The sequence below is a fragment of the Enoplosus armatus genome, chromosome 4 (assembly GCF_043641665.1).
Source record: "Enoplosus armatus isolate fEnoArm2 chromosome 4, fEnoArm2.hap1, whole genome shotgun sequence".
NCBI lineage: Eukaryota > Metazoa > Chordata > Actinopteri > Centrarchiformes > Enoplosidae > Enoplosus > Enoplosus armatus.
Genome location: NC_092183.1, coordinates 26,094,882 through 26,109,868, shown reverse-complemented (window position 1 = coordinate 26,109,868; position 14,987 = coordinate 26,094,882). Strand labels below are relative to the sequence as shown.

At 47.6% G+C, this 14,987-nt stretch overlaps 1 protein-coding gene across 1 annotated transcript in view; it reads right to left on the bottom strand.

Annotated features, from left to right (window-relative positions):
* Positions 1 to 14,987, bottom strand: part of sema4c (sema domain, immunoglobulin domain (Ig), transmembrane domain (TM) and short cytoplasmic domain, (semaphorin) 4C) — a 75,375-nt gene that overhangs the window by 29,750 nt on the left and 30,638 nt on the right. Inside the window, exon 3 of the mRNA XM_070904293.1 lies at positions 6,395 to 6,603. Within this exon, the coding sequence (XP_070760394.1) occupies positions 6,395 to 6,506 (112 nt within the window). The 5' untranslated portion in view covers positions 6,507 to 6,603. The remainder of the gene's footprint in view (positions 1 to 6,394; positions 6,604 to 14,987) is intronic.

Below are 14,987 nucleotides of genomic sequence, written 5' to 3'. Positions count from 1 at the left end.
GCACCAGCTGGGGAGAGTTAAGCCTTTTTGTACAATGTTGTGGTGATGACACACACACACACACACACACACACACACACACAAAGGGAGATAGAGGGGAGCCTGCACTGCTATAGTTTTGGAATTTGATTCACGTGCCAAAACATTTGAAGTATTTGGTGATTCACAAGAAGGGGGACTTCAAGTGAAAAGCCATTAAGAGGAACACTAGACTCAAACCCGGCATAATAACGATAAAACATCCTCACGCCGCCGTACGCCGTCGAAGAGTCGCGAAAGATTCAGGGCTTCGCTCGGCTCCCACACAAGCCAGTTCTCCCAGTGTAGTCGGGCTACGACTAATAATCACTTTCATAATTGATTAATCTGTCGCTCACTTTTTTTTTTGTGGGGGGGGGGTTACTCTTTTCATTTCCACTTTCTTTCTACACACATCAGGAGCAATTTGCAGCGCAGCGTCTCGCTCAAGGACAACGTCGAGAGGAGACACCGGGGATCGAACCACCAACCCTAACAAGCTCACCACAGTCTCAAGCGGTACCTTACAATTCTGTCCAACTGAGTTACTTGTGGGGGGGGGGGTAGACCCCTTTTCCTGATCAAACAATCTGTGGGGGGGGGGGGGGGGGCACATTTGCAGCTATGTGGTGCCATAAATGGTCTGTGCAGGAGTATCATTATATAATATATCGTATATATTTTTTATATGTCCCCAGGCTGAAACTGGCACCTTTTCCATTTCAATTCAAATCCATAAAATAGTGATAGTGAAAATAGTGAAAAAAGGCCTTCAAATTGCTTGTTTTTCTCTCCCAACCAACAGTCGAAACCCTGAATATATTGGGGTACCCGCAGATGCACGAACCAGCAAATGACTTGACCGCATCATTTATGCGATGAATATGTAATCAAACTGCACCGTTAAGAAGAAAACCATGTGAAATCCATGTTTTACCCGGAGACCTACTTCACGCGCGAGGAAACGCTATCATGTCATTTCACCCCGCACGTTAAAAACCCGGCGCGTGAATTCATCGCATGCGAATTGTCGAAATAACCACATGCGATGTTACATGTGAAATATCTGCGTGTGTGTATGTGACACGTTCACTCGTGCCCTGAGGATAAGAGCGATGGATGGCAGTGAGTTTGTGATATAATGTCAATGGCGGCAAACCAGTGCATCAGCTCAGCCATGGCGCCGCTGCCGCAAGAAAGCGCGTTTGGGTGAGAGCGGCCTTCGAGTGCCGTCTTCCCTTTTTATCCACATGCCCACTTGCCCACACATCAGCGCTCACAAAGTCATGCATGCCAACGGAGAGAGCACTGCAGGTCCTGACATCTGGTCCCGGCTGTTAATCTTCGCTGACCAATCAGCGCAGGGTCAGGGGATGAGTGACACTCATAGCAGATAAAAAGCGGCGATGAATCTTCCCCCCCCCCCCCGCCCCCCCATCTGTCCTCCCAGTCACGCACAGCCTCTCTCTGCCTCCTCCTCTGCCTCGCTCTCAACCACTCATTACTGTAATTGGAGGCTTTGGGGAGATACGGCAGAGAGACAGAAAGAAAGGGGCGGGGGGGGGGAGAAAGGTTGAGAGAGAGAGAGAGAGAGAGAGAGAGAGAGAGGTTTCTGGAGGTCAGAGGCCCGGCCCTTTTCCACTTTTCCTCTCCCACCATCTCTCCTTCTATCTCTCTTTTTCTAAATCAAGAGGCCTGCATTTGCTTTGGCTGTTCTTTAAAGACGCAGGGCTCATTTGCTGCATCAAAGCGGGCTCGACTTTCAAACAACGTATCAAGTTTCTCAGGGCTTTCTTTCTCCTACTCTCTTCACCTCCCTCTTTCTTTTCTCTCTCTCTCTCTCTCTCTTCCTTTTCTTTGTTTAACCACAGCCGCTGTGTTTTGTCATAGTTTAGGCTTACTGGCCTCTGTCATTGGGCTGGGCTGAGGAGTGTGTGTGTGTGTGTGTGTGTCTGTGGGTTCAGGCGAAACCCAAAAAGAGAGAGACAGGGAAAGGAGTGGGAGAAGACAGTGGTGTTATCAGCTCAAGTATTTTCTTTGGTCAATGGAAATGGGGCAGGTTAAGGGCGTGAAAATGGCTTAAAACTACATGGCAGATGCTCCAATCAGCTGAGGCCGGTTCAGTGAGAAGAAGAAGACAAAAAAAAAGAGACAGAGCATGTCAGTCACAGACGCAGAATGAAACAGGCAAAGGTGAAAGAGAAAGGAGATGTAACATTTCTTCCTCTTGACGTTTAAAGGAGAAGGCTTTAGTTGGATGACTTGGGAAGTCTTGAATTCAAGAGTCGGGTTGGCGAAATGTCTCAACAATGGACATCTAACGGACATTAGCTTTTTGCTCAAGTCAGCCTAATGTTGCTGCCGTTCTTCATTCCAAAACGACTTACTTAGGACTCGAAACACAACATTTTAGGGGTCAACTTGAGGCCTGGCGCAGGAGTGAGCCGCAGCATGCATCGCACTGGGTAACGTGTCAGGGTGAACATGGGTAACGTGGTTTATGCGGTGAAACCCACACGCACTGCCCAGGTGTCGTAAATACTCCAAATGCGTGTTAATCTGCAGCTCAAAATACTTCTCAGCGAGCGAATTTACTCCTGTTTGAGTGACGTTTGCTAAAAAAAACAGATTTAGAAAAAATGACTTTTGCTTTTTTGAGGAACACGGAAGCATTTCTCTGCGACGGACTCAAATATTCTTAGTTTTGGTCTTTTAATGGGATATGCTGCCAATAAACAATGGAACAGCATCTGCCTTTTCCTGTAAAAACGTACGGAGGAGAAGACCTTTAGCAACGACAACAACAACAAACAAAAACGAAAGATGAATGAGAAATGTGTACAATGCGAACACAGCAACATCAACCACACAAAAGTGAGAAGAAAGCGAGACACACGCACTGTGCCAGTGATTAGAAAAGAAAAATATGTACATTTACAGCTCTCATTAGCAGCTCGACGAGGGCTGTACATAATGTGTGTGCATGAAACGTCTCGTTAGCGGCACACTGTGGGTTTTTTTTTGTTTTTCTTCTTTTTTCTCCGCTCCTTAAATGTGACGAGCGTCTGGTGAGGAATGACAACAGCCTAAAATTCAAAATGCCAACATGTGACTTTTAAAAAAACAAACGGGGAAGAAGAGGTGGACAGATAGCGAGGGTATGAGAGGCACGCACACACACACACACAAACACACACACACACACACAAAGAGGATGTTTGTGTTTCTTCTTCTTCAACCTCATGTAATTGCCAGGCGGGGTTGGTGGTGGTGGTGGGGGTAAATATTATCTCTTCAGCCATCTCTGCCCCATCATAACCCACCCAACTCACACACACACACACACACACACACACACACACACACACGCACACACACACCCCTCCTGCACTGCCCGGAGCTCCAAATCCCTCAGACTGCCAGCCTAAGCAGTACACACACTCACACACACACACACACACACACACACACACATATATAAACAAAGGGGGATTAGATAGCGACACGCACACACTCTCTCTCTCTCTACACAAATAGGTATAAACACACACTCTCTCTATTAGTTTTTCATTGCCTGTCTCCTTGTCTCTGTCTTGCAAACTCACACTGCATGCTAACAGCAACTCACACACACACACACACGCGCGCACACACACACACACACACACACACACACGTGTTAATATGGATGCTGTGCGTCTGTGCAGTGAGACACCTCCATGCAAAATGAAACACGGGGTGAATGGCCTGCACAGTGGATATGTGTGGTGTGTGTGTGTGTGTGTGTGGTGTGTGTGTGTGTTTTCTTCGCTGTCGTTCCACTGGAGCTACTTTCTGTCCTTTTAAGGCGGTTAGTGACTGGTCTCTCTCTCCCAGCCTTTCTCTACGCCTCTCTATCGTTCTTTCCACCCATTATATGCCTCCTCTCTCTCTCTCTCTTCTCATTTCTCTCCCTCCCTCCCTCCCTCTTTCTGCAGCTTTGTTTTTCCATTTCATCTCTCCCCTATCTCCTCCTCAGCACTGTAGCAAGAACCCATCCATATAAGTCATTTAACCCAGTATTGAGCCTGAAAAACTCATTTTTCTTTAACCAAGTGGAGAAATCTGTCAACGGTAAGATAATCCCAATTGTTGCAATCAATGCAAATCAATTTGTGTCAAGAACGTCTCTCTGCACCCAAGTGGCAGACTCAAACCAGGTATGATGGAAGCGACGTGATCCGCCTTCTCTCCTGTTTCACGGCGAGGTTTTTGTTCCCACAACATTACTGACAAAAAAAAAGGTGACGCGATGGGGGAAGTCGTCTTTGCCTTCACCTTATCCTCCGACATCTGCCGTCTTTAACGTGAAAATCTAATTTTACTGACTCTAATTTTACTGCCTATAGGCTACTCTTCTTCAATTAACCCAAATAAATCACCTCGAGATCTTTGCTGGGCACGAAGCTGCAAAGACAGGCTGAGCAGCTGTCCGACACTGTTGGGGATAACATAATTATGCCATTAAATGATCAGGGTGCACCACTGCACATAATCTAGTCCTCAAACATGATTCATGGATTGACGTTTGCTCTTCAGCGCCAATCCACCACTAAAGATGGCTTGATTGTCATTCAGTCGCTGCCCCGCTTTGTGAAAGACTCGATGGACTAGATAGCAGATATATTCGTCCGACAGTACTCTACGGGAAGATTTTTTTTCACCCGTTTTTTTCAGAAAAGTTACTGAAAATGAGATTTTCTGTGGTGCATTTCTTTTTTTTTTTTTGCTCCTTCCATATAAGACCATGTGTTTGCAGCTGTCCCCGTTTGCCCTGTCTGGTGTGTCTTTACCACAAGTGTGTTCTGACCAAATTGCAGCAGAGATCTGGGCCACTCTCTGCCAGCATTGGCTTTGCTTTGTACTGGAGCGTTTCACCAGAAGTATTGACGCCCTATCGACCCCCCCCCCACCCCCCGCACATCCTCTGTCCTCACATCCCACCACAACACCAGTGACGACTGCACGATGGAGGGATGAGAGGAGAGGAGGAGGGCTGCGTGATAGCGGCACGCGAAAGCGGCTTTTGAAATATCCCCACACCGCACCACCAGGCGCCTTTTTCTCCTCGAGAGAGGCTGAAATTTGAGCTCTTTGTGAAAAACGCCATAAGAGCATTTCGGGTTCATACGATGAGCCGCAGCGTACAAAGCAAAAAAAAAAAAAAGGGGAGGGGGAGGGATAAAAGGCAGAAAGAAAGAGGAGGGAGAGAAGGGAGGGGAGAGATAGATATGGGATGAAAGGTGAAATAGGTGGTACAGAGAGGTGAGAAAATATGGCTTTTTTTCCCCACCATATTTTTTCCCTCTCTTCATAGTATTCCCCTAATCCCCAAGAGAGACAGAATGCAGCACTTCCCCTTTGAGGGATTAAAAAGAGACTATTTCTCTGCTTGCAACAATTGGTATTGTTCAGTGAAGAAAGCTGGGCCTGGCTGCGGAGGAGGGCCCAGATAAAGAGTGCAAATACAGTTGAGCGCTAGGATTAGACTGCCGTATTGTTTTACTGACGGTCGACGTCGGCCTCTTAACAAAAATCAGAAATCATCCACCTCTGATATAAGGGAAAATCTTCCCTGATTGTTGTAATGGAATACAATTTTGCAATTACTGGTTTTGTATCAGATGTCTGGCCAGATAAATCCTCCCAGGGCCAACTTGGAGGATTTCTACCAAGTTGATAAAAATCCTCCTTAAGGCCTCTTCGGCGGATTTGGTCGCAGGAAGGAAACTAAATCTGCGTAGGAGTTCAGCTTTGTTGAACTTTGACGTGCACATTTACATGTTGACCAAGAGCACGCCACCTCGATGACAAGCCTACTGATGTGTGAGACGGCAGAGAGCCAGAGAGCACCGTGTACATTATCAAGTACAAACTGCTCCACAAAAGAGGAGTCGTTTGAGACAGTTAGTGGTCAGTAGCCGGCAGTCAGTTATGACACAGCAGTCGATGGTATAAATACATATTTTAAAGAAACCGTGTGAACTTACAATCGCACATTTCCACTGTGAACGGGCCTTTAAAGACACAGTGAAATGAATAACAAACCTTCCAATTGTGTGTCCCTGTGTTAATTGTTCCGTTTTCTCAGTCAAGTGCGGTTTCAGACGACGGGTGTTAACTGCATTTTTATGTTTCACAGGAAAATAAAGGAGAGGGATTTTTGATATGAAAATACCCAAAAAGGCCTTTTAGACACAGGATTAGAACTTGGAAAATAGGGTTTTTCCATTTTATTGTGGCTTTAAGGAGCCTCGACCTGAAGGAACTCTGTAATCTGGCTCTCACTGGACAGTTTCAGTGTCCGCTATCAGCTGGCATTACGCTGCTCACTCACCCTGGTATCGAACAGTCTTGCGCGGGATCGGGTTCCAGTTGAGACCCAGCGACTTCTCCCATCCGACCAGAAACACCAGGAGCAAGACCTTCGTCCCGCCCATGGCTCGCATGTCAGCTCCCGCTCGCCGGAACTGGCGCTGAGTGACGGCTCGAGGGATCAATCCGTTGATCAGGGGGACTCGAGAGAGCAGCCCGGCTCCTGGAGGCCTGCCAAGAGAAAGAAAAACCAACACATCAGCTGGAAGCAGCAATTCACCTCCTTTATTGGCTCGCTTGTTTATCAGAAACTATTTTGTCAGAACAGTATTTACAACTTGCACATTTTGTTTTTCTTTCAAAGAGCCACACAGAACCGTTGACACATTCAAGCTGCACTGAAAGATAAATTTCTCTCTTTGAAAACATGCACTATAAAATTGAACATGGTCATCAAAATCCACAATAATATAAAACAGAAATGAGTTATGCAAATCATTAAAGCCAACAAGGACATAGCTGCAATCAGTGTATGTGCTTCTGTGTGTGTGTGTGTCTGCCAACAAAAACAAACCAAACATTTTAATGACTTTTGGCCGGGGGGGCGGAGGGGGGTTATTCAGGAAAGTTTTCCCTGTCTCCTCCCTCACTCTGAGCGATAATCCAGCTATCGCTCCTCAAAAAGCTCCGAAATAGCTTATCGCTGCACTCTTGTCAAGCCAATTCAGCAGCAATATATTAAACTGGGGCTGACTTATCAAAGTTAATTGGCGCTGGCAACGCATCAAACGCCAATGTGTTGGGAAATGAATGTCGAGGCAAGGACAATCCAATAGCACTGGTGTTGTAAATGAATTGGTTTATACCTAATGAACATGTCAAGTGTGAGGCTACAGAGCGGCATTACAGTCCAATAACAGCGCAGGATGATTGACTTGTTACGGGGCTGCGGGTGAGACTGACGCGCGGGGCGAGGGGGGGAGGTTCACATGCAAATAGCACGTATGCACGCTTGTGAGGATCCGCCTATTGTATTCAAATGGCAACCGAAATCTCAGAGATGGATATGTCAAAACCTAAGCACATAAAACCCCAACTATCTGCACAGCTCGATACCACTGGGAGTGGTGCGTAAGTAATTGGGTTAACTGACCTTTTAATTTAAACTTAAATGTAACTTATAGTAAACCCACGGCCTCTCCAAGTCACTGAGCGTAATCAAGTCTAATTACTCTAAACCAATTACTGAACTTCAACCTCACCACTGCAGACGTAAGGAACGATGGATCTCTCTTAATGTCTGCAGTCTTCTGAGGACCAAATGCCCTCGTGAGAACTGAAATACAAAGATGCACACACACACACACACACACGGAAATTAACGCACCATCTGCACACTTTCCCCTCGGCACCTGCTGCTCTATATCATCGAATAAAATGGCGCCTGCGATGATGCATGTGCACTGGAGAAGGGAATCCATTGACTTTTAAACAGGCGCAAAATGTCAAACTGCATTTACTTTAACCCAGCACAAAGACGGAAAGCACCTCTAAATATGTGGCACATTTCATGTCTCCTACTCCCTCTCCCTCATCTATTCACACGCGTGAATATTAAAGCCCGGTGCTGGCAAACAAACATTTGGTCTATTTGGTGGATTGGCAGGGGAGGTAATTGAGATTTGGAGGTGTGTGTGTGTGTGTGTGTGTGTGTGTGTGCCCACGTCCAAAGCAATGTGACTGTTATTGATTACACTTTTGAAAGGAAAATAAGAGGAGGCAGAAATAAAAAAAATAAAAAAATCAAACACCCCCTCACACTCTCCACCCCCAGATCAGATCATGTGCTGTTCAATGAGCGTGCTTAAACGCTGGGCTTGGGCGAAAGCTCCTCAAAGCCTCGCAGTACCGACTACCAGCTTTATTGAATCGATGCGAGAGGCCTTGCCGACCAACGCTTGAATGAGCCGAGATTGAGATTGAGATGGAGGGAGGGAGCGAGGGATGAAGGGCTGAAAGGACGAGAGAAACGGAGGGAGAGTTCTGGAGAAAGAAAAACAACAACAAACAAAAAAAAACTCGTCTGGAGACGTAACAGGAGGCTGGCAATTTTTTTCTTTTTTTTTTTTGTTCTCCCTCAACATCCATCTCTTTGCTGAGAGGTAACGAAGTGAAGTGGGCATCCTGAAGGCCGGATTAAGTGAAGAGGCAGCGTGTAAACACTACAGAAGAAGAAGAGGAGGGAGAGGATGGCGGAGGAGACGGAGATTCAAGGCTTGTGCCTGAGAAAAAAAGCTTTAAAATCTTCACCTCTTCTGTCTGCTGCCTCTTTCTGCTTTTCTTTTCTTTTCTATCTCGCTGGCTTCCCTCTTACCTAACGGTCTATAACAGCACAACAGTCTGTGGCTAATAATATTACCTAGGCGTTACATTAAATATTGATTTTCAAATCCAGGAAACAGCGGCCTATAAAGTCCTAGAGAAATATCGGCGATACGGTGGAACCATTTTCAAACGTTGTCAATGCCGGGTGCTCCCTTTTTCACCCAGTGCATGCTGGGACGGACTGCAACCCCCTTTGACCATAACAGGAAATAGCATGTATAGAGACGGGTGAGACTCTCAAGAGACTGCTACAACCTGCAAGGTCGAGGGTCACGAGGCAGCGGGCTACTTTTTGGTAGACTTGTTAGCTTGCACTGTAAAGTACCGTTCAGTTTGCTTCATTTAGCTGCGTTAATAGCATACAGCAGAGGGATTCCATGCCGTGCCAATATAGAAAATTGAGTCATTCACCACAGAGCAATAACAGATTAACTAGCTGCAGTATTGTTTTTTTTATTTTTTATTCTGTGTTGTTGATTCCTTCTCTTCACTTGACACCACTCGGCTGAGAAAATTGCACACTGGATCTGCAAGCCGGGGCGGGGATCTTTATGAACGATGGGGGAGAAGGCTGGAGTCAGTCCATCATGTATTTCTCTTTTCCTCTCCATCAAGCCCACTCTTACGGTGCCTCGCTCGGGTCGTAAGACGCCGGCCTCAGCCCCCCCCCCCCCCCCCCCCGGTGACCAAATTAACTCGGCCTCTCACCGCGGCCTCTTTAAGGTCCTGCGGTGTCGCATAACTCTGCAGGCGGCATCAAATCATCTTTCAGCTGCTGGTGTTGTCGTGGAGCCCGGTTTAGCTAATGAGCGGAGGCACGGCGGCCTAATAATATCAGTCAGCAATGGAGAGCTCATTAAAACATACAGAGAAATAGGCCACATGTTCTGATTCGGCTGCTGAGCTCCTGCGTGTGTGTGTGGAGGTGCTGTAAGACGAGTCCCTGTAGGGAGAAGCAAAGCAGGGTCGTTTCTTCGAAGTGAGCGGATGTCGGGGGGGGGGGGTCAGGACGACAAGGACAACGTTTTCAACCCCCATCTGTCTGTCCTCTTTTCCTCACCGCTGTATGTCAGTGTTTTCCGTTGTCCTCTTCCCGCCCTTCATTTCCCCACCTCTCCTTTCCTGGCAGCCTTTTCCTACCCTTCCTCCCATATTACTACACACACACACACACACACACACACACACACACACACCCTGACCTCTGGTGCAGTCCCAGCTGATTGCTAGTCCTTCCAGGCATTGTTTGACTTTTAACCCCGACCTCTGACCCTTTAGAGGGTTACAGAGAGCCAGGGCACCCACCGCCCTCCACTCCCACTATCACACTGGGACAGACTTAATGTCCATTAACCCGTAACTGCCCCTACACACACACACACACACACGTACGGACGGATGGACTAAAGGACAGCTCCCGCCCATTCATCTCCCCTCTCGCCTCCCTGAAAAACAAACACAGCGGCTAACGTCAGCTCTCTTCCTTCCTTCCTTCCTTCCTGCAACCCCCGTCCCCTCCCCCTTCCCCTCCACCTTTTAGTGCTTCGGGGGTGTTTAAAAACACACACACACACACACACACACACAAGTGCAAACTCGCACACGCACAAAAGCTGTTTCACCAAATAGAAGAAACTGCATCAAATGATTTCACACCTCACGGACGGAGGGATGAGAGTGGCTCCTGGACCTTCATGCCGCTCTCCCCTCACTTTGAAATCATCATAGTGGGAAGTCGGAGCAGCACTGGTGCATTAATGGTTGGACAGGTACAGGTGTTTTCAACAAAAAGTCTATTTTTATTGGGCGTCTCACAGCACTGACAGATTTCTTGATTCCCTTTTTGGTCTTCAAAAAGACTTTTAGGACTAAACAATAGACAATAGAGGATTACTTGAAAGCGTGATCATGTTTTACCACCTGAGAGCAGAGAGGAACCTCCATCATACAAGTGGATGCCAGTGAAAAGAAAGAAATGTAGGTCCTATAAGAGGTAATTGATTGGTTGCATGGTTAACCTTTCTGAACTCTACTTTCAAAGATAAATTGTTCAAAACGTGATCTTTTCCCGCGCGGAAGGACGGATATGTGACCCGAGTTCATGCAGTTTAATTCTTGTGATTCAAACGCATTCAGGGGGTTCAAAATGTTATCGGAGCCCTGGGAGACGATGTATCATATGATAATTTTACCAATTTGGAGGAATTTTCACAGCTGAAACGTTTTGATCGGAGACCAGCGCTTAAAAGCACTTTTGGTGGTTTGACTCCGAGATCACACGCTGTAAGTCGCTCCGTATGACAGCTTCAGCTAAATGACTGGAATTCAAATGTAAAAATATACAATGGCTCCAGTTGTGGCGACGCATCAAAGGAGAGATTTCAAGGCTCTGGGTTCAAGTCCAGAGCAAAATGGCTATGAAATCGGAGTGAAAAAAATATCATGTTACAGCGATCCCTGCAAAATTGATGACTTGTGGGATGTGAAGTGAGGGTAGTCAACATGGACTTTCTCTTCTCACTTATTCATACAGTGCTGCAGAGCCAATGCGTGCAACAGGGCTGAAAAGAACACAGCTCTACTTTGCATGGAGAAGCCTTTTCCTATACAGTGACAAGAAAGATGAAGGCAGCAGAGTTGGTGCACTGCTTTTATGTGCGTGGAGCTAATGGAGCAGACATGGACACTCCATTGACAGTGAAACACACACAGACACGCACCCACACCGTGCATACTCAGCATCTGAGAGTCTTTTGTGCAAAGACAAAGGTGGACACTTAAAGCAGGTGGAGTGTGTGTGTGTGTGTGTGTGAGTCTGCACGGTTTGAATGCGCGGTTTAAAGCAATATCAAGCGTGAGCGAGCCTGCATCGAAGTGATAGCATTAACTGGCACGTCTGTGAATATAGGTGTGAACACACTGTGCTGACCAGCTCGCATGAAAGAGCTGCGTGTGTGTGTGTGTGTGTGGGTGACGTGTTTGTGTCGAGCTGGCGCGGATGAAAGGCCGATAATCAAAGGAAGGGTTTGATCGGCTGCATGCCGCGCGTGAATGCGTGTGCGAACGTAGGAGATGAATGCGAGAGAGCGTGTGATCGCGCCTCCTGTAGCGTCCTTCTGAAACATCCAACACGATGTTAACATATTCCAAAAAAGACCCCTCCACCACCCCCCCCCCCCCCCCCCCCCCTTTAAAACTCGTCAATATGTGAGCCAGCCATCGATTGTCATGCACCTGAGCACATGATTTCCCACATTGGCACACAATTAGTGATTTGCCAACCAGCGGCGGCGCATCAAGCAGTTCTGCTGCGTCGAGTTAATGCCATTGCCTTTCCTTTCACATTGTGATTGGAATCCACTTCCCATCCTAATTACCTCAAATTGAAGCAGAACTGAGCGCCGCATTTGACTTTAAACAACCTATCTGCACTTGATGGAAATGTCAAAAAAAAAAAAAAAACCCTCCCATGAGAGCTTGCAGTGCAACATCTTAGCCCCCCTGCTGCCAGCACCCTGCTCTTTCATGTATCTCCCCTGGGAGATTCTGCAAGCCTTCAAATCTCCATCTTCTCTCCTTTCATCCTTACTGTAGCTCACTTGCTCACCCCCCCTCCACCCCCCCCCCCCCCCAACCCTCCCTTGCCGCCTTGTCTGTGTCATGGTCTGCTGGTCAGGCGTGGCCGGCTTATAATTCTTTGATCGGGGCTCTGATCTCTTCCATCAGTGCCAGGGGCTCCAGCTGATTACAGATGAAATGGATCTGATTTGGACTCTGACTGCAGGCCAAACACCTGCTCAGACCCGAGGAAGCGATAGAAGAGGAGGTGCAGGCGAGATGAAACCGGAGAGACTGAGGTACAGCTAATCGGACAGCGAGACCATCTGTGCTTTTGGTCCGTGGCGCCTGATGGAAGCAGATCTTACTCCGAACATCTGGGGAGTGGACGTGGTCTGGAGAGATTTCAGTACAAAGCTTCAACAACGGTCGACCCCCAGTCTGACTGATATGACCAGAAACCAGGAGCAGTGCCGCGTTCATGGCCACATGTAACTGTGGCTCCATGCCATTTTCACAGGGGCCAGTCGTAGTGATGAATTCACAGAGGAGTATAACCTGTTCTGCTGTTCCCTTCGGCTTCGGCGAAATCCACTAGTTTGAGCGGAGATTCCTTACTGTTCATAGAGCATCCTAATCATTGGCTTTCGGCCCCGTGCCCAGGAGATCCGTGGTTTTAATTCCAGCCAATCAGTACAGCCGCTAATTGCGCTCAGTGCATCAGTGAAATGAGCAGACCTGGTCATGTGCTACTTCTAGAACTCCTGTTTCAGAAACAAGTAATTGTTTTATAGTCCATTTTCACATTTATCTTGATGAATGCAACGATAAGGTAAAAAACGACGGAGTCAAACAATGTTTTGTAAGCGGGGTAAAGAAAGGGGATGTCATCTGCTTGAGCTGACCTGACTAAACTGACTGAGATCAAATCAGCACGTTCATTCAATTGACACGAGAACCCTGAAGTTCTGTTTCTGGCTTCCTTGTCGCCTGAATACGACGTTGACGAGACGGATACGTCAGACACTACTGATTGGTTTCGACAAAATTGCCACCCAAAACAGTGCAGTGAACAGTGAAATAACCTCCAAACTCTAAGTAGGTAATAATTAGCAATTCAGTCTGATGATCGAGCTTAACTTATTATGTATTTTGGCCTCTGGGCTACTTGGTTGGTTGAACATCTACATAGATGTTTCCGTTAATCCCTTAACCTGAACTGTGGGAAACCACCTAATAATTAAGAAATAAGATTAGATCAGAAAGCCAACAACAGCCAGGTTAGTCGTGTCGTTTACCTCTCACCCAGGCTCCACCCCCCCCCCCACCCTTTCTTCTCGGGTCGACCTTGTGCCGCCAGCCGCGCGGTGGGGGAAACGGTGAGGCCCACGTGCGCTCTGCCCTGCCTCCACCACGTGCTTCACCACGTGCCACATGCGCAGACGCACATACCCGCCTCGCAACCTGCCCCTCACACACCAGCACACAAATCAAATCACTCTGGCGAATATGCTCGTCACCCCCGCCAGCCAGATTCAGATAAAAAAAAAAAAAAAAAAAAAAAAAAAGCTGACAAACTTTCTCTGTTGCATTTCAAAGCTCATTAAAAAGTATTCACTGCTGTACGATTTAGCGCTGTAATCAGCTCTGAATAATAGAAACGGTCGTATTGACGCCCGCAGGCTCCCGACGTACTGTCTCATTTCGGAAACAACAACCGCTGGGCGTGTGAATGCAAAACACTATGACACACACACATACACGCCCACGTGCACACACCATCTCCCCCCTCGCTTTGGCTCCTCTCTCCGGCTGCTGGTATCTGAAACACACACAGTGCATTCTGGCTTGGGGAGACCGCCTACCATGCTCCTAGGGGGGCTAATTGTCCGATAGCGCTCTTTCGCTCGCCTTCCCACTCTCTCCGTCCTCTCCACCTCTCCTCGGCTCCGGTGTTTGAGCGCTTCTCTTGGGGGAGAGTTCAGGAGTTCACACTGAGCCCAGAGCCCTGGATCCCAGCGAGGTGCCACAGGGCAGAAAGGTTACACCTAGCTGGACTCCTATAGAAGCAGCCCACACAACTCGATGGCAGGCAGATGGGGAGGGAGGGAGGGAGGGAGTTTTACACTGGCAGGGAGATGAGTGGAATGACAGCCCATAGAAGAAAAACAAGACTGAAAGGGGGAAGACACAAGCGACTGTAGTGTAAATATTGAGGGTTAGAGGGGCTTTGTGGGCTGAGGCTTTCATGGTAAAGTTTCAGGGACATGAAGTCCTGTTTTTATATATTCATCTAGTTTTACAGCATTCCAAGGAGCCTTGCAGTAGCTGGAAGTTGTTTTATAGTCACATGTTCCAAACACATCTACTCTCAAACACTAGATGGCCCACACAAACTCATTCTGCATGCATGAACAGTGCGCACTGCGATCGTGCTGCTTCGCCACTACCTGCTTCCATCGCACTGAACTCCCTCCACCTCCCCGCTCGCTCCTCCTGCATTAGCATTTAGATTTATCTGAATTTAGAATGTTGCTCTCGATGCGCGTTCATGTTCATCAGATGTTGTGGATCTCAGGCTCTGGGCCGCTGGGATTTGTGAGCTCGGGGGGGGGGGGCGGTCTTTGTCAGGCCTGTTCCCACCCCCTCCCCCGGAGTCCAGGATATGCGCA